This window comes from Schistocerca serialis, chromosome 1 (genome assembly GCF_023864345.2).
Source record: "Schistocerca serialis cubense isolate TAMUIC-IGC-003099 chromosome 1, iqSchSeri2.2, whole genome shotgun sequence".
Taxonomy (NCBI): Eukaryota; Metazoa; Arthropoda; class Insecta; order Orthoptera; family Acrididae; genus Schistocerca; species Schistocerca serialis.
The window spans coordinates 1,143,029,458-1,143,054,103 of NC_064638.1; the positions used below are offsets into that span (position 1 = coordinate 1,143,029,458).

Below are 24,646 nucleotides of genomic sequence, written 5' to 3' on the forward strand. Positions count from 1 at the left end.
TTTTTTTTTTTTTTTTTTTTTTTTTACGTTTAGGGTCGACTACCTATCGTTGGAATGAGCGTCCATCTTCTACAGGTCTTTCGACATTTGACTACAATGTTCTAGCGTCCGTGAAAAACCTCCTGACGTTATCTGCTAGGTCACTGAAATATATGGTGAAAGGTAATGGTATTATAACACGTATACTTTTACGTCTCAAGACATGTCTCCGTTCAGCATGACATACGGTGTTCTGTTTGCTATAATCGCTTCAGTTCTGTCACACAGTTGGTCTGATATTCCACACGCTCGCGTGTTGTTCATTACGCGGTAGTGGGGATCTGTGTAGAATGCCTTTCGGGAGTCAGTAAACAGGGTATGTACCTGGGCGCCTGTGTCTACTGCTTTGTGTTTCTTGTGGACGAACAGAGCGGACTGAGTTTCGGACGATCGTTCTTTTTCGAACCTATGTTGTTTTCTACATAGATTATTTTCGGTTACCAGAAATTTCATAATACGCGAGCATGAAATGTCTTCAAACAATCTACAATAGACCGGCGTCAGAGATACAGGCTTATAGTTTTGTGCGTCTGCTTTCTTACTCTTCTTGAAAATGTGAATGACCTGTGCTTTTTTCCAATCCCTAGAAACGCTTACCTCCAGTAGACCCCTTGGGTACACTGCTACATTCTCGTACGTGTATAGAATCGAACTGGTGTCCCGTCAGGTCCAGTGGACTTTCCTCTGTTGAGCAATGCCATCTAGTTTTCGATTCCTTGATCACGTACTCCGATAGCTGTCCTTTTGCCGTTCCCGTGACGATTTAAAGGAGAAACTTCAATGCGATCTTCCTCTGTGAAACAGAATTGGAGAAAGACGTTTAGTATTTCAGCGTTTTCTAAGTCGTTCCCTGTTTCAGTGCCATTATGGTCACACAGTGTCTGGACAGATGGCTTCTGTTCATTTACTGAGATATCATAGTACCATAAATTCTTAGGACTTTCTGTCAACTTGGTAGCTACAGTTTTAGTTTCGTATTCATTGAACGCTTCACGCATAGCCATCCTTGTGCTAGTTTTGGCTGTGTTTAGTTTTTGTTCATCTGTGAGGCTTTGGCTAAAGGTTCGTAGCTTAGGTGAAATTAAAATGTCTAGAAGAAACAAAGTGTGCGAAATAGAGTAGACGGGTATGGAAAGATGAAGGGCTTCAAAGTCTGTAATCCATGAAGTTAGAATCGGACATGGTTGTACTAGGTGAAAACATTTTTTGTAATGGGAATGTATTGCACTAGGCAGTAGGTCAGCAATGTATGGGGTCTATTTCAAATACATCTGTGGCTGCAAATTTGGCAAAGAATCATGCGTACGAAGTCGCCATGAATGTTGGTAGGCGTGTGAGTGCTTTATGCTCAACACCACCTACAAGCAAGTTTGGTAAGCCCGTATGTAAACGTCTGAAATTATGGATAGTGCACGGCAACTAGATGAAGAAATAAATGGTAATATTGAAAGAAGTGCACAAACCCAAGATAATGGTATATGGAATACTTATCTCTTCGTATAAACATTCTCGGATGGGAACAGCTCAAAGAATTGCAGTCTAAAATTATCAGGCAACACTGATAAGCTGCAGTTAGGTGACTCAGCGTTTTGGAGTGATACTATAGTGTAATAGCTACTATGCTGAGGAAAGGTGACGGATTAAGCTGTTAAGAACGCTTGTATTGCACGATATTATCCGGCTGTGTATGTAGTAAAATACTCTAAGCTGGCACGAGTGCTAGTGTACCATAAAATTACTTTCCTTTTAGGGTTTGAAATGGGATGGACTGAGCTGCCACGAGAGCCAGTGTAGAATAGGAAGCAGGAAACTGCAGTTCCTCGGAATATCCACTAACGGAGATAAATCGCAACAACAAAAAATAATTAATGTAGAGTAATGAAATTTGGGAGATAGGTTTCTCTAGGTAACTTTTAAGTGATTGACGTTGAAAAATAATAGGTTAATGTAATCGGGAGATAAGCCATTCCAAATGTGAAATACTGGTACGTTAATAACCGGTGTGACCGTCAAAATGTTAAATGCGAGCATGCAGACTTACCTGCAGTATGCTGTACAGGTGCCGCATGTCAGTTTGTGGGATGGAGTTCCATCCTGCTGCGTTTCGTCGATCAATACAGAGACAGTTAATGCTGTTTGTGGATGACGCTGGAGTTTTCCCATAATGTACCATATGTGCTGGACTGGAGGCAGATCTGGTGATCGAGCAGGCTAAGTAACATGTCGAGTTGCAACAGAGGTATGTGGGCAAGCGTTATCCTGTTGGAAAGCATCCCCTGGGATGCTATTCACGAATGACAGCATAACAGGTGAAATCACCAGACTGACGTACAAATTTGCAGTCAGATTGCGTGGGATAACGATGGCAATGCTGCTGCTGTAATACGAAATCACACCGCAGACCATAACTCCAGGTACAGGTCAACGCGTCTAGCTCACAGACAGGTTGGGAGCCAGTCCTCAACAGACCTCTTTCGAACCAACACACGGCCATCACTGGCACCAGCTTTCATCAGAAAACTCAACAGACCTCAACCGTGCCCTATAATGAGCTCTTGCTTGACACCACCGACGTCGTAAATGGTGGTAATTTGGTGTCAGATGGATGCACGCTAAAGGGTATCTGGCTAGGAGCTGTCCTCGAGGTAACCGATTGGTAACAGTTCGTTGTGTCACTGTGGTGCTAACTGCTGCTCGAGCTGCTGCTGCAAATGCAATACGAGGTGCATTCAAGTTCTAAGGCCTCCGATTTTTTGTTCTTCAGACTGGAAAGAGATAGAAACATGTGCATTGTTTTAAAATGAGACCGCGTTCATTGTCAATACGTCCCAGAGATGGCAGCACCGTACGGCAGATGGAATTTTACCGCCAGCGGCGAGAATGAGAACTGTTTTAAATACTTAAAATGGCGACGTTTTCCTTACTTGAACAGCGTGCAATCATTCGTTTTCTGAATTTGCCTGGTGTGAAACCAATTGAAATTCATCGACAAGTGAAGGAGACATGTGGTGATGGAGTTATGGATGTGTCGAAAGTGCTTTCGTGGGTGCGACAGTTTAATGAAGGCACACGATGGTGTGACAACAAACCGAAACAACCTCTGGCTCGCACAAGCCAGTCCGACGACATGATCGAGAAAGTGGAGAGAATTGTTTTGGGGGATCGCCGAATGACTGTTGAACAGACCGCCTCCAGAGTTGGCATTTCTGTGGGTTCTGTGCACACAATCCTGCATGACGACCTGAAAATGCGAAAAGTGTCATCCAGGTGGGTGCCACGAATGCTGACGGACGACCACACGGCTGCCCGTGTGGCATGTTGCCGAGCAATGTTGACGCGCAACGACAGCATGAATGGGACTTTCTTTTCGTCGGTTGTGACAATGGATGAGACGAGGATGCCATTTTTCAATCCAGAAACAAAGCGCCAGTCAGCTCAATGGAAGCACACAGATTCACCGCCACCAAAAAATTTCGGGTAACCGCCAGTGCTGAAAAAATTATGGTGTCCATGTTCTGGGACAGCGAGGGCGTAATCCTTACCCATTGCGTTCCAAAGGGCACTACGGTAACAGGTGCATCCTACGAAAATGTTTTGAAGAACAAATTCCTTCCTGCACTGCAACAAAAACGTCCGGGAAGGGCTGCGCGTGTGCTGTTTCACCAAGACAACGCACCCGCACATGGAGCTAACGTTACGCAACAGTTTCTACGTGATAACAACTTTGAAGTGATTCCTCATGCTCCCTACTCACCTTACCTGGCTCCTAGTGACTTTTGGCTTTTTCCAACAATGAAAGACACTCTCCGTGGCCGCACATTCACCAGCCGTGCTGCTATTGCCTCAGCGTTTTTCCAGTGGTCAAAACAGACTCCTAAAGAAGCCTTCGCCGCTGCCATGGAATCATGGCGTCAGCGTTGTAAAAAATGTGTAGGTCTGCAGGGCGATTACGTCGAGAAGTAACGCCAGTCTCATCGATTTCGGGTGAGTAGTTAATTAGAAAAAAAATCGGAGGCTTTAGAACTTGAATGCACCTCGTACGATGCGCCAGAATCATAAGCCGAACACTATGATCTTCGCTCTCGGTATTGCCACATGGCCGTCCAGAGCCCCGTCTCCTTGCGACCGCACATACTGGTGACCGCTGCCGCCAGCTGTCATTGACAACGGTTACATTCCTGCTAAGTCTTTCTGCAATATCGCACAATGAACACCCAAGTTACTCGTAGCCATTTTACACGACCCCACTCAAACTCAGTGGGGTGTTGATAAATGGTGTCTGTACTGCCTTAAAGTAGTTCTCGACTAACATCAACTCACCACGTCCAGTATTTAATGTAACTAACACTCACGACCTCTGCAGCGCATATTTAAAGCAAACTTGATTTGCATTGTTATAGTGGCACTAATAGCGTCACTCTTATTTGACTGGTCCGAAATTTGAATAGAAACCATTTTTCAGATGTATAAACACACCTACCAACACTTTTTATGTGGCGCAGCTCCTTCTTGCTGTTGCAATTTTTCTTCAGGCAGTGTAATTTCACAGGGTACTGTTTCAGGAAGAAGAGGAATAGTAAGCTTAAGTTAAAAAGTTGTTAATTGGTGGGTATGATATTCATACGAATGGGGGCTGAATCAGAATTTTAAAGCAGCAATAAATAAAGTTTTATTTGTGAAATAAATTCGAAAAAATTGGTAAAATTATGGCAATGCTTTTATCGTTTACAGAGGAATGCTAGGCAAAGAATACTACACTTAATAAGACAGCTGACATCACTTAATAAGGAATGGCGAAAGAAGTCTCTACCAATGAAGTGCTGACGCCTCAATTCAGTCATTTCTGGGCAGCTGCTTAAAACCTCTAAAATGTGCTTGAATAACGATAACCATAACCAAAAGCTGTACCATAATCCAGCGTCGTTTATTCAAAACATGCTACCAGTTTCGACGCCGAAAACCGTCATCTTCAGGCCCCAAACGTTATCCGCCACCAAACTACGAACCACAACACAGCCTTCAAATTGAAACAATACAACTTACAATTTCAAACATGGCTGTTTCTTTGTAACCGCATACAATTTTCAGACATAGGAATTATACAGCCAACCGGTTACAAATAACTCTTTTGTACATCTGACCTAGGTTTTGATACCTAATAAGGATGTCTTCTTCAGAATGAAATTTTGAGAAATCGTAAAATTTCATTGCGAGAAGGAATGGCCAGAATTTAGAGCAGCTGTGCTCAAGTCAAAAATAAAATAAAATGCTTTATAGCATGCGCGACAAGTATGTGTCGAAGCGTAGATCAATTGTACCACAGTTATTTGCAACCGGTTGGCTGTGTAACGCCTGTGTTTGAAAAACGTGTTACGTCGGCATGTGCAACTCACAAAGTCGAGTGCAACGGGGCCAAAATCAATCGGATCCCGTAACTTCCAGTAACAAGCGCACCAATGGTCAGACGACAACCGCAGTTACTGGAAGTTAACGGAATCCACACCATATATCGGGGGAAGCTACCCTGCGGAGTACCTAAGTAGGAGAGTCATTTTATCCAGGTCGGAAAGAATGGAACAAAATTGACAATTTACCAATATATAGTCCTAATACGGTGATTTATAAGTAATTTAAGCAGAGCCACAATTTAGTCGATGTAATGACACATTCCGACGCAGAGGTATACAATACCCCTGCTGCCCAAAGATTAAATTGAGAGGCATGTAGAATATAATCTCTGTAATGTTCATATTGGATTTTCTTTTGTTTCTTACTCCAAGACGGAGTTAAGAGACACTTTCAATTGTTACCTTGTAGGGGATGGACGTAATTTTTGGTGTGTGCGGAATGGCAGCCATATTGTTAGTATTTATGGTTTGTGCGACGAGCAGAGCAAGTCTTATTGTGTTGTGAATAAAAAATAGTGAGAAGTATGTAAGTTTTATGAGAATTATTTAAAGCGATATAGCATTGTATTCCTTGGTTTCCACCGTCTTCGTGAAGTGGACCGATGCCGACTCAGGAAGATACGCACGGTCAACAAAGAGAAGAAAATCGATGGCGACTAATGAATTAATATTGTGGCAGAAGGACTAATTCTATGTCTAAGGTGAGAACTCTGATTAAATCAACAATGACGTAGAATTCAAAAATGTAATTAATCGGAATTGTAAATTGTATTACAGGAAAATTTCACGCAGCACTGTAATTGTCCGCATTCAAGCCGGTCAATACAGTCGGTAAAAAAGCCTTTCAAAAATTCTAAAGTTACAGTTCCATATCCATAATTTTTCCTCTTTTCAAAAAAATCAATAAATTTAATTTTTTTTATTTATTTCGCCACAACGACACAGCCGAAAAAAAATCCAGTAAGAAGCTCACCAAGGCCAAACGACAACTGCAGTTACTGCAAGTTACGGGATCCAGTTGATTTTGACCCGCTGCATTCGACTTCGTGGGTTGCATATGCTGACGTAACATGCTTAAGAAGTTGTACTGTTTCTGTTTGAAGACTCCGTTGGTCTTTGTCTTTATGGTTCGTACTTTGATGGCAGATTACGCTCGAGGCCTGAAGATAACGGTTTTCGTCGTCGAAACTGGTATCACGTTTTGAACAATGGATTACAGTAGACCTGTTGGTTTCAGTTATCAGTATTCATGTACTTCGTATCTAGCGGCTGTCTCACTGTCCTCGATGGACTACCAGAGTCGAAAAAAGTGAATAGTTACAGCCCATATCATGATGTAGTCTCATGTATAGGTCCATGGATGTCTGGATGCTTGTGATCACATGGAACTAATTTCCCAGCGGTTTCTTGAGGGTATCTGCGTGCTTGAGTTCACATAGAGTTTGAAACGTCCCCATAGAAAAATTAATGAATTACTGTGCTGATAAACCTCTTACATTATTTTATTTTCAAACAGATGAGCAGCACTGAACGTACTCAGACATTTTGCTGTTTACCTATTCTGATCAACACTAAACTGACCCACAATATTTTTAGCGCAACGCAATCTGACTTTTAATAATCCCTACAAAAGAATGGCCCTGACTAACAATAACCTATACACTTCACAAATCACTTACAAAAATCTTCGTTACTCAAGCTACTGCAATGCAGCGAGCGCCAATACTGCCAGCTAAATAAAAGATTCAAACTACTAAAGTCACTAACTACTGATAGGTATAGTTAGCAAATGAAAGATTTTGATAGAGAACAAACAATGTATTTACCTTAATAGTGTTCAAAAGTCATAATATATATATCACTTCATGACATCAAGTCTTACAAATTTACTGTCTCTGATGGACACACGTCCAGACCATCCGCTCTCAAAACTCCGCCATCTCTCTCCCCACATCCACCACTGCTGGCAGCTCACCTCCAACTGCCAACGCTACGCGCTGTTAACAGCCAACTGCCCAACACTACAATAGCAAACAACAATGCAACCCAGATAAAGACTGCGCACAGCACAGCCAGTGATTTTCATATAGAGCGCTACATGGCGTTACCAACATAAAAACCTAAACAGCCTACTTACATAGCTCCCGAAATGGCGGAGTTTTGAGAGCGGATGATTTGGGCGTGTGTCCATCAGAGACAGCAAATTTGTAAGACTGGATGTCATGAACTGCTATATATATTATGACTTTTGAACATTATTGAGGTAAATACATTGTTTGTGCTCTATCAAAATCTTTCATTTGCTAACTATGCCTATCAGTAGTTAGTGACTTCAGTAGTTTGAATCTTTTATTCAGCTGGCAATATTGGCGCTCGCTGTATTGCAGTAGTTTGAGTAATGAAGATTTTTGTGAGGTAAGTGATTTGTGAAAAGTATGGGTTATTGTTAGTCAGGGCCATTCTTTTGTAGGGATTATTAGAAGTCAGATTGCGTTGCCCTAAAAATATTGTGGATCAGTTTAGTGTTGATCAGAATAGGTAAAGAGCGAAATGTCTGAGTACGTTCAGTTCCGCTCAGCTGTTTGAAAATCAAATAATTTAAGAGGTTTATCAGCACAGTAATTCATTAATTTTTCTACGGGGACGTTTCAAGTTGAGTAGTCTGAAGTGATGCCTCAGGGCGCACCGAGGTCGCAGTAGCGGTCCAGCCAGTGGCTGCACTTCTGCCTGGCGCGCTCGGCCGCCGCCCACGACACGGCGGCCATCGATTCTAGCCACGGCGCGCCGTCGCCATCGCTGCTGATGGCGTCCAGCAGCCAGTCGTAGCCGGGCGGAGTCAGCTGGAACACGGTAGACTCCAGGTCCGAGTCCAGATCCAGGGGCCGCAGCAGCCTCCACAGGCTGTAGGCACTGTCGCTGCTGGCGCTGTGCGTGGGGGCGGAACCGGCTGCCGCTGCCGCCCCCGCCACCTCCGAAGCACGGCTGCTGATGGAGGAAGACCGCGCCAGCCGCAGCGGGCGCACCGTCGGCGACGTAGGGGGCCGCCACCACGGCTCCCTGTCGGACAGGCGACACCACATGCTAAAATCCAGTACACGCCTTGGGGTCACTGAGTCGTTGATTACTGTGCGCTGGAAACTGTCTGAAAGATTCTGTAGTTCCATCTTGTCTAGGTGGAACGGGACTGAGGCAGGTCAAAGACTTGAAAGAAATAAGCACCGACAGCCGTAATTTCGTGAATTACTTTATTTGACAACCAGTTTTGGTGCCCAATTGGCATCAATTTTAGGCCCCTATGTTGTGTGGAGATTTCAAGTCTACAAAGAAGTTTGAGAAACCTATGGTGTTGTTGTGGTCTTCAGTCCTGAGACTCGTTTGATACAGTTCTCCATGCTACTCTATCCTGTGTAAGCCTCTTCATCTCCCAGTACCTGCTGCAGCCTACATCCTTCTGAATCTACTTAGTGTATTCATCTCTTGGTCTCCCTCTACGATTTTTACCCTCCATGCTGCCCCCCAGTACTATATTGGTGATCCCTTGAAGCCTCAGAACATGTCCTAACAACCGATCCCTTCTTCTAGTCAAGTTGTGCCACAAACGCCTCTTCTCCCCAATTCTATTCAATACCTCCTCATTAGTTATGTGATCTACCCATCTAATCTTCAGCATTCTTCTGTAGCACCACATTTCGAAAGCTTCTATTTTCTTCTTGTCCAAACTATTTATCGTCCATGTTTCACTTCCACACATGGCTACACTCCACACAAATACTTTCAGAAACGACTTCCTGACACTTAAATCTATACTCGATGTTAACAAATATCTCTTCTTCAGAAACGCTTTCCTTGCCATTGCCAGTCTACATTTTATGTCCTCTCTACTTCGACCATCATCAGTTATTTTGCTCCCCAAATAACAAAACTCCTTTACTACTTTAAGTGTCTCATTTCCTAATCTAATTCCCGCAGCATCACCCGGCTTAATTCGACTACATTCCATTATCCTTGTTTTGCTGTTGTTAATGTTCATCTTATACCCTCCTTTCAAGACACTGTCCATTCCGTTCAACTGCTCTTCCAAGTCCTTTGCTGTCTCTGACAGAATTATAATGTCATCGGCGAATCTCAAAGTTTTTATTTCTTCTCCATGGATTTTAAAACCTACTCCGAACTTTTCTTTCGTTTCCTTTACTACTTGCTCAATTATATAGATTGAATAGCATCGGGGAGAGGCTACAACCCCGTCTCACTCCCTTCCCAACCACTGCTTCCCTTTCATGTCCCTTGGCTCTTATAACTGCCATCTGGTTTCTGTACAAATTGTCAATAGCCTTTCGCTCCCTGAAATCTATGGCAGCCATTTGAAAACAGTGATCCCAATAATAGCGTGGACGTTTAAATGATAACATCTAGCTACTTTTATACGGGTCTGAAGATGATGCCAATGAGGCACCGAAACTGGTAGTCATGTAGAGTAGTTTACAACGTTATAGCTGTTGGTATTTATTTTTTTGAAGCCTGTGAAAGATGGGTGAAGTGTCCAACTGCAAGATCTCTGTCGATTGTTTTCCTCTGATTATGTTTCACTATTCATTTCAAATGGATGAAAACTACTAAAAAATTTCGTAGTTACCTAATTATGATGTTTAATAGTTCTTTGATCTTCATCAAGCCTTATGAGAGTTTTAAGCGTAACCATCTTGGTACACACTGTGCGGCTGTATGAGAATCAACACTTCGGAATTAGAACATCGTAGCACCGATAACAGTGGAGCTATAGGCAAAATACGGTTTTTTAACCCATAACGAGTGGTCTACCATCACTGCAGGTGTGCTGCACAGGTAGTATCAGTATGTATTGCAGGGGCTAGATTTGTAGAGCAGTTAGAGAGAGGGAGAAGATGGATAGTGAGAGACGGAAGGATGAGATGTACAGAAGACGGGGGGAGGAGGAGTTGCGTAGGTAACATAAGTTTAAAAACACATTGATCGTTGTGATTCTTCAGTTTCTCCCGGCGTATTTGTTGCTCGAACAGTCCACGGGTATACTGCCGGTTCATAGTGTCCAACGGGCACAATATTTCGGCGATCAGACATGTCGCCATCGTCATTAAATCGGCCGCCCGCCCTTAAGAGCTCAGTTCGTCAGCGCACCTGACGATGGCGACATGTCTGATCGCCGAAATGTTGTGCCCGTTGGACAGAATGAACCGGCAGTATACCCGTGGACTGTTCGAGCAACACTGATGGTTGCAAAGAGTAAGATAAACTAGTGAAACAGCAATCGATTTTCTATTTCTGGGCATACTATATTAATAGTACTATCTCGAAGTTGTATTGGAATCAGCCTCTTATTGTGGGAGAAAAGATTGAGATTATTTTCATTTAATTCCACTGAAGTTACTGGTAAATTTTACTTGGCACCAACGACATTTTTCCAAGTCAGCCTCATAAAAACATATTTAGGAAACTCAAAAAAGCCGGCCAGAGTGGCCGAGCGGTTCTAGGTGCTACAGTCTGGAAGCGTGCGAGCGCTACGGTCGCAGGTTCGAATCCTGCCTCGGGCATGGATGTGTGTGTTGTCCTTAGGTTAGTTAGGTTTAAGTAGTTCTAAGTTCTAGGGGACTGATGACCTCAGAAGTTAAGTCCCATAGTGCTCAGAGCCATTTGAGCCAAACTCAAAAGCCCAAGTGTGGTGTACCGATCTAGGACTGTTTGCTGCTCAAACGGAAATCTGTGGAATCTTTGAATCTTTGAGCCGAATTTGTGAAGTCAAATAGGAAAATAATAACATAGAAATTTTAAGTTTGTGGATGCACTCAAACATTTCACCGCGTTACAATATGCTGCAAAAAATGTCGAAATAACTGTACTTCTGTTTTTCACGGCAATAAATCAATACAGGACTACGAGTGTGGACCTCTCAGCATTGACAGTCCAACTCTATCTGGTACAGATTAGACCAGGGCCGGCCAGAAATTCTGCACGCGTGCGGTGCTCCTGCACACGTGCAACTTCCGGGTCACAGCGTGCACGCCGCAGCCGTCAGCGTTCATGTAGTGCGTGTTTCTACGCACAGATGTCGCTTTATCCACTTGCTGAGATACTCTGTACCGGCACATTCTAGTGCTCTTTCCACAGCTTGCAAGCCAACCATGGGAAGGTATTTCGCGTATTAAACATTTAAAATACTGTCACCGTCTACTCATTGAGACATCTACTTTTATGTTAACAGTTTAACCCAGTAAGACATGTAATCCAGTTAACAACCGAGGGTTTTTATTAAGGAAGCTTGACTGACGGCAGGTAAATACGCGTAATGTTTTTGAGCTAGAATTTAAGAAAGAGAGCACTCAGCGACTTCCAACGAATCTTATTCATGATTTCAAATAGCATTAAACTAGTGCAAGGTTTTCTATAACTAATTCTCGGTGCCCTCAGCTACACCCACATAATTTCTCTCTCACTGACCTTAGAACAGAATGACAACCGCAGACCTCTCGATGATCACCTGTTATTTCAATACCATTATTGCTATATCTTTCATCAGTTTCGTCTGAAATCTGCATAATAACCGACAGTTAGATGAATGTTATGTTTTATCGACTTCAGCTGAGCGTAGCCCTTCACACATTAAAAAAAAAAAAAAAAACCTAGGTGTAAGTATACATTGAAACAATCGGTTTAATGACCAATTTTCCTCTTGCTTGTACCACATAAACAGGGAAGTGGAGCCGCCGCCGTTCATTTAGGACTCATGTCTAATAACAGATGTCGCTTTCGCTCCCTGTCGCACACGTGCGCACATGTGCAGCACTTCCGCACGTCTGCACACTGTGCAGCGTTTGGCCGGCCCTGGATTAGACTGATGGTAAGCTGGTTATTGCGTCGAGTACCATTCGTCCTGAAAAGTGAAGCCTCCGCATTTTTCATGTGAAAACTCAAGTCTTTTTAAATGAAACAAACGTTATTAACGTCCTACATCTTTATTCTTCTTGTCTACATATTTATTTCACAAAATAGTCACCCTGGCGACGAACGCATTTCTCTCAGAGAAAGATCAATTTGCTGATACCGTCATGTTAGATTGTATGACTTCGTTGACGGAGCCACATCCTCACCTCTGCTTGCACCGTGTCACCACTATCAAAGTGAAGTCCTCCAAAGTGTTCGTTAAGTTTTGGAAACAGATGAAAATCGGATGGAGCCAAGTCCGGACTGTGTGGAGGATGATCGATGACAGTGAATCAGAGGCGTCGGACTGCTGCACTTGTCGCAGCGCTCGTGTGTGGTCTGGTATTATCATACTGGAGGACTGGGTGCTTCAAGTGTGGTGGAAACCCTCGATTTCGAAACTCGATTACAGCAGACTGTTTCTCACGCACCGAGGAAGTTACGTTAGACACGACACGTTACTAGCTACAGTTCGGGGCTATCTAGCGGCAGAGGCCCGCAAATACTTATACGCGAAGGGAAAAGCTGTAGAATGTTAATGCTGTTTGTTTTATTTAAAAAGCTTTAGAGTTTTCACATAAAATATTCGGAAGCAGTGCTTTTCAGTACGCCCTTATAGAAACCAGACATTCCTTAGATGGAAATGGTTGTGTGAAACTCATCACTGGTGTGCAGAGCGGAGAAAGGTAGTGTTTTCAGAGGATTCCACTTCCATCTTGCCACACTATAACAGCTCAACATAAGCCGTCAATGAGAATATTTGAAGATTCGAAATGGAAAACGCTCTAAGCGCCATCTTTCTCGAAAACGTGTTTTCAGCGCTATTGTGTTCTCCGTACTCTGTTGCGTAGCGCTTGACTTGTTCCACGTGTCAAATGATGGAGAAAATCGTTTCAAACGTGCATTACTAGAAGGCGCATAGTCTTTGTGCCAAGCAGCGCTTCCCTCACAGGGGAGTTAGCGAAAGTTATTGTTTACATGTTAGAGTTTCAATGAACATTGCAAATATGCGGACAATATTTGCCATCGACAGTTACATAACGCTTGACAAACATGCACATGTTCAGTCACCGAGTTCAAAAAATGGGCTGTTGGTAGCTCTCGATGAAAGATTACGACGATGAAAATGTGAAAATGACAGAGTATAAACAACTACAAACAGAGTTGCTTATCACTGTAGGATCGCTTCATAAGTGATTGCATGAAGCAGTTTTCCGAGTCACACTACGATCGAACATAAGAAAAAACATTCTGGCGGTGTTTTAAACCTCTCTGGTCTGAATTCATCATATCTAGCCACAGTCCATGAGTACTGGTCAAAGTCTGCAAAGACTGGAGAGCAGAACTCATTGTGTGGAACACATCAGCAACGAAATTGAATCCTTCGACGATGAAGTGAACTCATAGTCGTTAAGGATACTGTGATGCCGGCCGGTGTGGCCGATGGGTGCTAGGCGCTTCAGTCTGGAACCGCGCGACCGCCACGGTCGCAGGTTCGAATCCTGCCTCGGGCATGGCTGTGTGTGATGTCCTTAGGTTAAGTAGGTTTAAGTAGTTCTAAGTTCTAGGGGACTGATGACCTCAGATATTACGTCCCATAGTCCTCAGAGCAATTTGATACTGCGATCTCCAATCCGCTTCAGTACCGCCTTGAAATGTCGGAAGAACAGCACATAAAGTGAATGTAAGGTGTGTACCCAGGAGATGGCCTTGACTGTATATGAGAATGCCATCGCTATGTGTCCGGTCACAATATGTCCCTAGCTAATCAGCCAGAAGAAGAGACTCCTTCGCTGCATATGGAAGTAGACATCTTGAAAGAATCGCGTTACGATTCGTTTCATGAGTAGGATGGACCTGCACTTCTCGAACTCAAATTGATCTCTAGGTTCCTGGTAAATTATCACCACCTTTGGAAACTCGTATCCACTTGCCGACATAACGGGTTCGATGGTATCAGAATGAGTCGTTGCGTAGTCACTCTGCACTGAACTTCTTACCCTCCTCTCCCTTGAAATGCAGAGTTTACGACGAGTGAAGTTCTTTCCACACACTTTGATCGATATTATAAATCTACATAGATTTTTGCGAAACTTTTGACATCTTTCATTCACGTCACCATCTGTAGTCGAGGCTTCGCATTTAGTGGTTACACATTTCGTTATTGCCCGTGAGCCAAGATGCTGTCACCGTTTAAACCTTGCAACCTTTCCTTGGAAATATCCAGTGAAACGGATCAGTCTTATTTGTCGGTCATTTTCCAAACTCCAAGCACGATTATCTCTGTGCGAAGATTAGCGCCTAGAACAGTTTTCGCCGACCCGAATTTTTCAGCGGCATGCTCGTCAAACACGTGGAATTTTGAGCGCTGACTTTCCTCTCCTTTCTCTTCCAAATGGATGATATATGTCTTGCACCATGCAATAACGTTTCTGAACTGTTTTTAACTTTAATCAATTTGTTTTCCCAGTATCCTGGAGTGCATTTATCTCCTTTGCCTCTTCAAAAGATACTTCCTCTTCGATGGGTTTCGCAGATAAGCTGACGACTGGCTTCCAGCACTTCGTAACCACTCTTCATCACTCATACATCCATTATGTATATTGCCGTACAGGAGGGACAGTTTACTTGAAAGTCTCTTGCCCGGTATCGACGAATAAATACGATACGTCAGTGCCTCACTTATTCCGAATTACGATGAAATGTTCCTTCTGACATGCCTGCACACATCAAAATACCGTACTCATCTATCTCAAATAACTGTAAAAATACTCTCACTCCGAAACAGAGGAATGAAAAAAGTCAGTGTATTCAAAAGACGAAAGACGATCTTTATCTGAAAGACCAGGTTTGTTTATCAGTTGCAAGACAGAAAGAGCTGCTGATATCATTTTTTCCTCAACAGCACAGGGAGCTTGCAACATCTGATACGGGGAATTGAGTTGTATAACAAACAGAAGTCATATAATTGCGTAGGCTTCCGTTGCCAGAGTCAGTCGACATAAAAGTTTTCTGGGTATGGAACCGCGTCATAAAGTAAAAAATAAATAAATAAATAAATAAATAAAAATTACTGCTGCTGGAAAAAAAAACAACATTTCGGCCACGGTTGCAGCGGCCTTCTTCTGGGTCTAATTTTATGACGTAATGGCATGCGAAGTGAGCAGTAACAACAAAATATAAAGGACACTGCGTAACTAGAGCGCACCATTAGACCCAAAACAATGCCGTTGCAACTGTGGCCGAAACCTTGGTTTGTCTCCAGCAGCAGCAGTTTTTTTTTTTTTTTTTTTTTTTTTTACATTATGACGCGGTTCCATACCCAGAAAACTTTTATGTAAACAGATGCTGAGAGATTTTTTCATTAATTTGATTTTGTTATTCTCTCACAAAAAATTTAAAAAAAATGAAATATGTTTTTGCTGACTACAGTTCTGCTATCTAAAACATTACTGTTCCGTTTATCACAAATAAAACATAGGGCCTCTGTAGAAATGACACTTGGAACAAAAATTTCTTATTGACATTTAGAACCAGCTACATTCCTGGTATGACTCTTAGAATGTTCTTAACAAATTATTTATTTTCTAATTTATTATTTTTACAGAGCTGGCATGGGCAGCATAATTCTACGGGATCAAAATACAATTTCAGTTTTTTGGATATAAATAATTTATGTACAGAAAGATACATTGATTTCTTCAGTATCCGGACAAGTGTAACATATGGCACGTACAAGGAAAGCCTTGAGTGTGACATTGCAAAAGGCCAAAGATACTTACGGCATTCGACGCCCAACGTTTCGTCCACCATGCAACCACAATACTGGCTGCAAATGGCAACAGGGGCTGCATTGGCGGTATCCGATGGTGAGCACAGCATGAGGCTACAGAGCGATGCTTAGTCGATGTGCAACTCAGAAAAGGGCTACAGTACTAGTGGTGTTGATACAAAGCAGAGCAGGGGCAACGGTAGCCGGCCGCTGTGACCGAGCGGTTCTAGGCGCTTCAGTCCGGAACCGCGCCACTGCTACGGCCGCAGGATCGAATCCTGCCTCGGGCATGGATGTGTGTAATGTCCTCAGGTTAGTTAGGTTTAAGTAGTTCTAAGACTAGGGGACTGATGACGTCAGATGTTAAGTCTCATAGCGCTTAGAGCCATTTGAACCATTTTTAAGTGGCAACGGTAAACAAAGCAAACATTGCGTTATGACTACAACAACAGTTGCCGATATTGACATTTCGTCAGAAGGGAACCCAAGGAATTTCACAAAGTAAGAGAGAAGTGGTAGGGTTTTTGTAAATTGAGGCAGTGGAGTGTGTAGACACCAATACACTCCACTGTGGAGGCAATGTCCAATAGGAGTACAATGATGAGGATGCAAGTAAAAGTGATACTGTAACAGATGTCGAAGTGTTTTATCATCCTCGTCGGACAGGGAACCACAAATCGCGTTTCCAGTGAAATAGACACTACTGGCGATTACAATTGCTACACCACGAAGATGACGTCCTACAGACGCGAAATTTAACCGACAGGAAGAAGATGTTGTGTTATGCAAATGATTAGCTTTTTCAGAGCATTCACACAACGTTGGCGCCGGTGACATGACGGAAGTTTCCAACCGATTTCTCATACACAAACAGCAGTTTACCGGCGTTGCATGGCGAAACGTTGTTGTGATGCCTCAGGTAAGGAAGAGAAATGCGTACCATCACATTTCCGACTTTGATAAAGGTCGGATTGTAGCCTATCGTGATTGCGGATTATCGTATCGCGACATTGCTGCTCGCGTTGGTCGAGATCCAATGACTGTTAACAGAATATGGAATCGGTGGGTTCAGGAGGGTAAAACGGAACGCTGTGCTGGATTCCAACAGCCTCGTATCACTAGCAGTCGAGATGACAGGCATCTTATCCGCATGGCTCTAAAGGGTCGTGCAGCCCCGTCTCCATCCCTGAGTTAACAGATGGGGACGTTTGCAAGACAACAACCGTCTGCACGAAGAGTTCGACGACGTTTTCAGCAGCATAGACTATCAGTTCGGAGACCACGGCTGCGGTTACCCTGACGCTGCATCACAGACAGGAGCACCTGCGATGGTGTACTCAACGACGAACCTGGGTGCACGAATGGCAAAACGTCATTTTTTCGGATAAATCTAGGTTCTGTTTACAGCGTCATGATGGTCGCATCCGTGTTTGGCGACATCGCAGTGAACGCACATTGCAAGCGTGTTTTCGTCATCGCCATACTGGCGTATCACCCGGCGTGATGGTATGGGGTGCCATCGCTTACACGTCTCGGTCACCTCGTGTTCGCATTGACGGCACTTTCAACAGTGGACGTTACATTTCAGATAGATGTGTTACGACCCGTGGCTCTACCCTTCATTCGATCCGTGCGAAACCCTACATTTCAGCAGGATAATGCACGACTGCATGTTGCAGGTCCTGTACGGGCCTTTCTGGATACAGAAAATGTTCGACTGCTGCCCTGGCCAGCACTTTGTCCAGATCTCTCACTAATTGAAAACGCCTGGTCAATCGTGGCCGAGCAACTGGCTCGTCACAATACGCCAGTCACTACTCTTGATGAACTGTGGTATCGTGTTCAAGCTGCATGGGCAGTTGTACCTGTACACGCCATCCAAGCTCTGTTTGACTCAATGCCAAGGCGTAACAAGGCCGTTATTACGGCCTGAGGTGGTTGTACTGTGTACTGCTTTCCCAGGATCGATGCACCCAAGTTGCGTGAAAATTTAATCACATGTCAGTTCTAGTATGATATATTTGTCCAATGAATACCCGTTTATCATCTGCATTTCTTCTTGATGTAGCAATTTTAATGGCCAGTATTGTAGTAAAGGACAGTCATTGCTTAAGAGGCAGGTACGTTGAGAGTCGTCTGTAGAATAGTAAAAAAAAAACGATTATGAAGAGATTTCGAATAAATCCGGAGCAATACGACCGTACGGTGTGCCAGACTTCACGCGTGCTGTTTGTGAGGGCAGTGTGTGGGCCGAAGTCCAACCCCTCACTCTACATCTACATGGATACTCTGTAAATCACATTTAAGTGCCTGGCAGAGGGTTCATCGATGAACCACCTTCACAATTCTCTGTTATCCCAATCTCGTATAGCGCGCGGAAAGAACGTACACACCTACATCTTTCCGTACGAGCTCTGATTTCCCTTATTTTATCGTGGTGATCGTTTCCCCCTATGTAGGTCGGTGTCAACAAAATATTTATGCATTCGGAGGAGAAAGGTAGTGATTGGAATTTCGTGAGAAGATTCCGTCGCAATGAAAAACGCCTTTGTTTTAATGATGTCCATTCCAAATCCTACATCATTTCTGTGACACTCTCTCCCATATTTCGCGATAATACAAAACGTGCTGCCTTTCTTTGAACTTTTTCGATGTACTCCGTCAGTCATATCTGGTAAGGATCCCACAACGCACAGCGGTATTCTAAAAGAGGACGGACAAGCGTAATGTGGGCCGTCTCCTTAGTAGGACTGTTACATTTTCAAAGTGTCCTGCCAATAAAACGCGATCTTTGGTTAGCCTTCCCCACCACAGTTTCTATGTGTTCCTTATAATTTAAGTTATTCGTAATTGTAATTCCTAGGTATTTAGTTGAATTTACGGCTTTTAGATTAGACTGATTTATAGTGTAACCGAAGTTTAACGAGTTCCTTTCAGCACTCATGTGGATGACATCACACTTTTTGTTATTTACGGGCAACTGCCAATTTTCGCACCATTCAGAAATCCTTTCTAAATCGTTTTGCAATTTGTTTTGATCTTCTGATGACTTTATTAGTCGATAAACGACAGTGTCATTTGCAAACAACCGAAGACGGCTGCTCAGATTGTCTCCTATATAGATTATATAGATAAGGAAAAGGAAAGGGCCTATAACACTACCTTGGGGAACGCCAGAAATCACTTCTGTCTTACTTTCCGTCAATTACTTCGAACTATGACCTCTCTGGCAGGAAATCACAAATCCAGTCACATAACTGAGACGATATTCCGTAAGCATGCAATTTCACTACGAGCCGCTTGTGCGATACAGTGCCAAAAGCCTTCCGCAAATCCAGAAGTACGGACTCGATCTGAAATCCCTTGTCATTAGCACACAGCACTCAACATTTCACTCGGCTGTACTCGGTACTTCACGGAAGTACCTGGAATAGCGCGACATTTCATTTAGCATTGCAGTGCAACAAGTTCCGGTCGGCAAAACCCTGAGTTCGGCGGAATGGCGGTGTCAGCGCTGGTGACCCTTCGCTATTTGTTTGTGGTATGAAGGACGTTCGCTGGTCCAGTGGCTGTCTGAACAAAGAGGCAGTCTAGTGACCTATCGTCACAATCGCTTAAAATGAATCGGAATGACAGAAGAGAGGGATGAGATTTCTCAATTCGCATAAGAGACAGGTACTGCATGTTTTCTGACACGACATTGCAATACCACGCAGAAAGAATTTAAAGATTTAGTTGAAAATGAAAGAGCAAAAAATTACAGCGATAGGCAGACGAGATTACTTGATCTACACATCTAGAAGTGCTTTTTGCTAAACTTTCAGGCATGTAGCGCGTGAAGAAATTGGTGATACGAACATTTCTGAAGTCGCACACGTTAATCATTTGTCATTTGTAACAGTTTTCAGTGGAACTGAACGAAGAGTTTGGAGACGTTATAGATCACTGCAGAGTACGTTGGTTAAGTCAAGCAGCATGCCCGGAACGACTTTTCGATTTAAAAATCGCTGTTGATGAATTTATGAAGGAATAAGGGGTGCAGGTACGAAAATTAGAACATCCGGGATGGAATGCAGACTTCGCATTTTAAGTGCACTCGACTGCACGCTACACTAAGCTAACTTCTTCGTGATTGGATGACGTGCATTTAAAAAGAAAATCGCTTTGTACAAGGGACGTATTCTGGCAAAGACGGTGCAGTTCCCTCACTACCATTGAAGAAAACGCGAGTTTGAAGAATTCATTGTGGCCTACAAAGAATTACAAGAATAGTTTCATAAAGGTTTTGAAGACAGTGTCAATCTTGCACGTTTTCAATATTTTTTCGAGCCTGTTTGCTGCTTCAGTTGAAAGTGCCCCTGTGAAAGTTCAATTGTAACTGACTGACCTGGAAGGAAATTCAAGTTTTACTGAAAAATACTTTTGCGTTAAAATCGTCCAGGACACCTACATAGTAGGTAGAGTCTCCATAATGGGGTTGCAAAATTGCTACAGTATTTGAATCGAGATACTCGTGTGAAAGATCTTTTTTCGATTATGAAACCAAATAAATCACGTTACGTGGCAACTAGAGTGCGAAATTCTGTGAAATTTTCTGCTTCTGTCTGTATGGCGACAGTTTGTACCAAAGAAAAATTATGTCTTCAGCGGGCCAAAAATAGTTAAATAATACTGCAAATTTGAAACTTCCTGGCAGATTAAAACTGTGTACCGGACCGAGACTCGAACTCGGGATCTTAGCCTTTCGCGGGCAAGTGCTCTACCAACTGAGCTATCCAAGCACGACTCACGCCCCGTCCTCACAGCTTTACTTCCGCCAGTACCTCGCCTCCTACCTTCCAAACTTTACAGAAGCTCTCCTGCGAACCAGTTTTAATCTGCCAGGAAGTTTCATATCAGCGCACACTCCGCTGCAGAGTGAAAATCTCATTCTGGAAACATCCCCTAGCCTGTGGCTAAGCCTTGTCTCCGCAATATCCTTTCTTTCAGGAGTGCTAGTCCTGACTGGTTCGCAGGAGAGCTTCTGTAGATTATGGAAGGTAGGAGACGAGGTACTGGCGGAATTAAAGCTGGGAGGACGCGGCGTGAGTCGTAGGTGGGTAGCTCATTTAATAGAGTAGTTGCCCGCGAAAGGCAAAGGTCCCGAGTTCGAGTCTCGGTCGGGCACACAGTTTTAATATGCCAGGAAGTTTCATATCAGCGCACACTCCGCTGCGGAGTGAAAATCTCATTTCTGAATACTGGTAATTAGTTTTGTTTGTGATGTATGTTGTTCAGAAATGTGAAATATAAAACAAAGTCGTATGCAGTGCGACTGCATTGCCATTTAAGTGCGACGCATTCCCCCTCCTCGGGCTCAGAAACCGGGGCGTGGCAGTGGGCGAAGCATGTCGGCCACGCTGAGCACTTTTGCACTAGCATCCGGGCACGGCCCACGAGCCAAAATCTTGGCCGCCTCTCGTGTAGTGTATAATTAAACCTACGGATATTCAAGGATGGACAAGGTGCACTTGTTACAAAAACTGCTGTTTGCGCGTTTCAAGGAAGCAAGGTATAATTTACAGGATGTGCATGGTAGTCACCTACTACATTATGCAAATCAAATTGCGTGCGACATAGACTACAACGATTTCAAGAGAAGCAATGGATGCTTGCATATCTTCACAGTTCTACAGAGTTGGAAGACGTAAGATAACAAAATTTCAAAAAAAGCGTGAACTTTACGATGCACAGCAAGCTGAGGAATCGGCCTGATAATTCGTAGATGAGAGAAACAAACTCATCCAATTGTTCAGTAAGGTATTTGTTTTCACCTCCGACCAATCCGGATTTGAAGAGGAAATGCATATGAAAGGAACTCTGGAAATTAGAGGTGCGAAGAGAATTGTATCAAGATCAACTAACATGAATGCCTTAACGCAATCGCATACAATTATGCCGACTGTTAATCTAGATGATACGTTGGCGGGAAAGTAATTTATTGTGCTGCGAGAAGTTGGAGGTACGGCTCTTTCTCGCTAGCGTGATCGTGGAAGGTCTATAGGAAATATTTACGTGAGAAAATGGACGTAAGAGAACTACAGCTACGGCATGAGCACTGCTTTTGGCCAATAGCTTGTCAAAATAACTTACTTTTTCTTGATTTCTGGTCTGCATAAAAAAACTTGTTTAGAGCAAATTATCCCGCCTGAAAAGTGTGTGACATTACAGTTGATACCACCTGGAACCACTGGACAAATTCAACCTCTGGATGTTTGTTTTTTCCAACCCTCTAAAACATATTATCACACTATCAGCAGCTACACCTTAAAGGATAGCAGTTTAAGTTAAATTCCATGACAGACTGTTTAATATTCGGTTTCATGCATTTCATCAGTTCGCATCACCTAGTTACATCAGTATGATTCAATATCCACACTTGAAGAGTGGATACGTAGCTGAACGCTATGCACGATTTATAGCTCCCAAGGAGTTCACATTCGATCTTGATGGTGCGAACCTTTGTGATCACTGTGGCTTGCCATTTCCCATTCCGTGTTCTTGGTGCAAGTTAATGGTTTTTTTAACATATCTTGAATGTCAACGATGTCTATTTTGTGAATACATCCTACAGAAGGTTGATCTCTGCACCTCCTGAACCCTCATTTTCTGTCGCCCTCCTAATGCACATGGTGAATCATCAGCACCTAATATTTTTTCTGTCATAATTGTGAAAACAACACTTCCAAACGAGCCTTACTAAAGATTGAACTTGCGACCTCACACTTAAAAAGTTCCTTGATAGAACGTGCTACACTTGCACTCTACATTCGATTCCTAGTTCATATACAGATAGTTTAGGATACTTACACAGTGAGGTACATATGAGCAGAGTAGTATCATCTGACATCTAGAGTTGTTGTTGTTGTTGTGGTCTTCAGTCCTGAGACTGGTTTGATGCAGCTCTCCATGCTGCTCAATCCTGTGCAAGCTTCTTCATCCCCCGGTACTTACCGCAACCTAAATCCCTCTGAATCTGCTTAGTGCATTCATCTCTTGGTCTCCCTCTACGATTTTTACCCTCCACGCTGCCCTCCAATGCTAAATTTGTGATCCCTTGATGCCTCAGAACATGTTCTACCAACCGGTCCCTTCTTCTTGTCAAGTTGTGCCACAAACTCCTCCCAATTCTATCCAATAACTTCTCATTAGTTATGTGATCTACCCATCTAATCTTCAGCATTCTTCTGTAGCACCACACTTCGGAAGCTTCTATTCTCTTCTTGTCCAAACTATTTATCGTCTATGTTTCACTTCCATACATGGCTACACTCCATACAAATACTTTCAGAAACGACTTCCTGACACTTAAATCTATACTCGATGTTAACAAATTTCTCTTCTGCAGGAACGCTTTCCTTGCCATTGCCAGTATACATTTTATACCCTCTCTACTTCGACCATCATCAGTTATTTTGCTCCCCAAACAGCAAAATCCCATTACTACTTTAAGTGTGTCATTTCCTATTCTAATTCCCTCAGCATCACCCGACTTAATTCGACTACATTCCCTTATCCTCGTTTTGCTTTTGTTGATGTTCAGCTTATATCCTCGTTTCAAGACACTATCCATTCCGTTCAACTACTCTTCCAAGTCCTTTGCTGTCTCTGACAGAATTACAATGTCATCGGCGAACCTCAAAGCTTTCATTTCTTCCTCGTGGGCTTTAATACCTACTCCGAATTTTTCTTTTGTTTCCTTTACTGCTTGCTCAATATACAGATTGAATAACATCGGGGAGAGGCTACAACCCTGTCTCACTCCCTTCCCAACCACTGCTTCCCTTTCATGCCCCTAGACTCTTATAACTGCCATCTGGTTTCGTACAAATTGTAAATAGCCTTTCGCTCCCTGTATTTTACCCCTCCCACCTTAAGAATTTGAAAGAGAGTATTCCAGTCAACATTGTCAAAAGCTTTCTCCAAGTCTACAAATGCTAGAAACGTAGGTTTGCCTTTCCTTAATCTTTCCTCTAAGATAAGTCGTAGGGTCAGTATTGCCTCACGTGTTCCAACATTTCTACGGAATCCAAACTGAACTTGCCCGAGGTCGGCTTCTACCAGTTTTTCCATTCGTCTGTAAAGAATTCGTGTTAGTATTTTGCAGCTGTGACTTATTAAACTGATAGTTCGGTAATTTTCACGTCTTTCAACGGCTGCTTTCTTTGGGATTGGAATTATTATATTCTTTTTGAAGTCTGAGGGTATTTCGGCTGTCCCATACATCTTGCTCACCAGATCGTATAGTTTTGTGAGGACTGGCTCTCCCATGGCTGTCAGTAGTTCTAATGGAATGTTGTCTACTCCTGGGACCTTGTTTCGACTCGGGTCTTTCAGTGCTCTGTCAAACTCTGCACGCAGTATCGTATCTCCCATTTCATCTTCATCTACATCCTCTTCCATTTCCATAATATTGTCCTCAAGTACATCGCCC

General features: G+C 43.2%; 1 protein-coding gene across 1 annotated transcript in view; it reads right to left on the minus strand.

Moving 5' to 3' along the window:
• Window positions 1-8,120: 8,120 nt before the first annotated feature.
• Window positions 8,121-24,646, minus strand: part of LOC126459514 (mucin-7-like) — a 92,408-nt gene continuing 75,882 nt past the window's right edge. Inside the window, exon 3 of the mRNA XM_050095866.1 lies at window positions 8,121-8,504. Coding sequence (XP_049951823.1) covers window positions 8,123-8,504 — 382 coding nt within the window. The 3' untranslated portion in view covers window positions 8,121-8,122. The remainder of the gene's footprint in view (window positions 8,505-24,646) is intronic.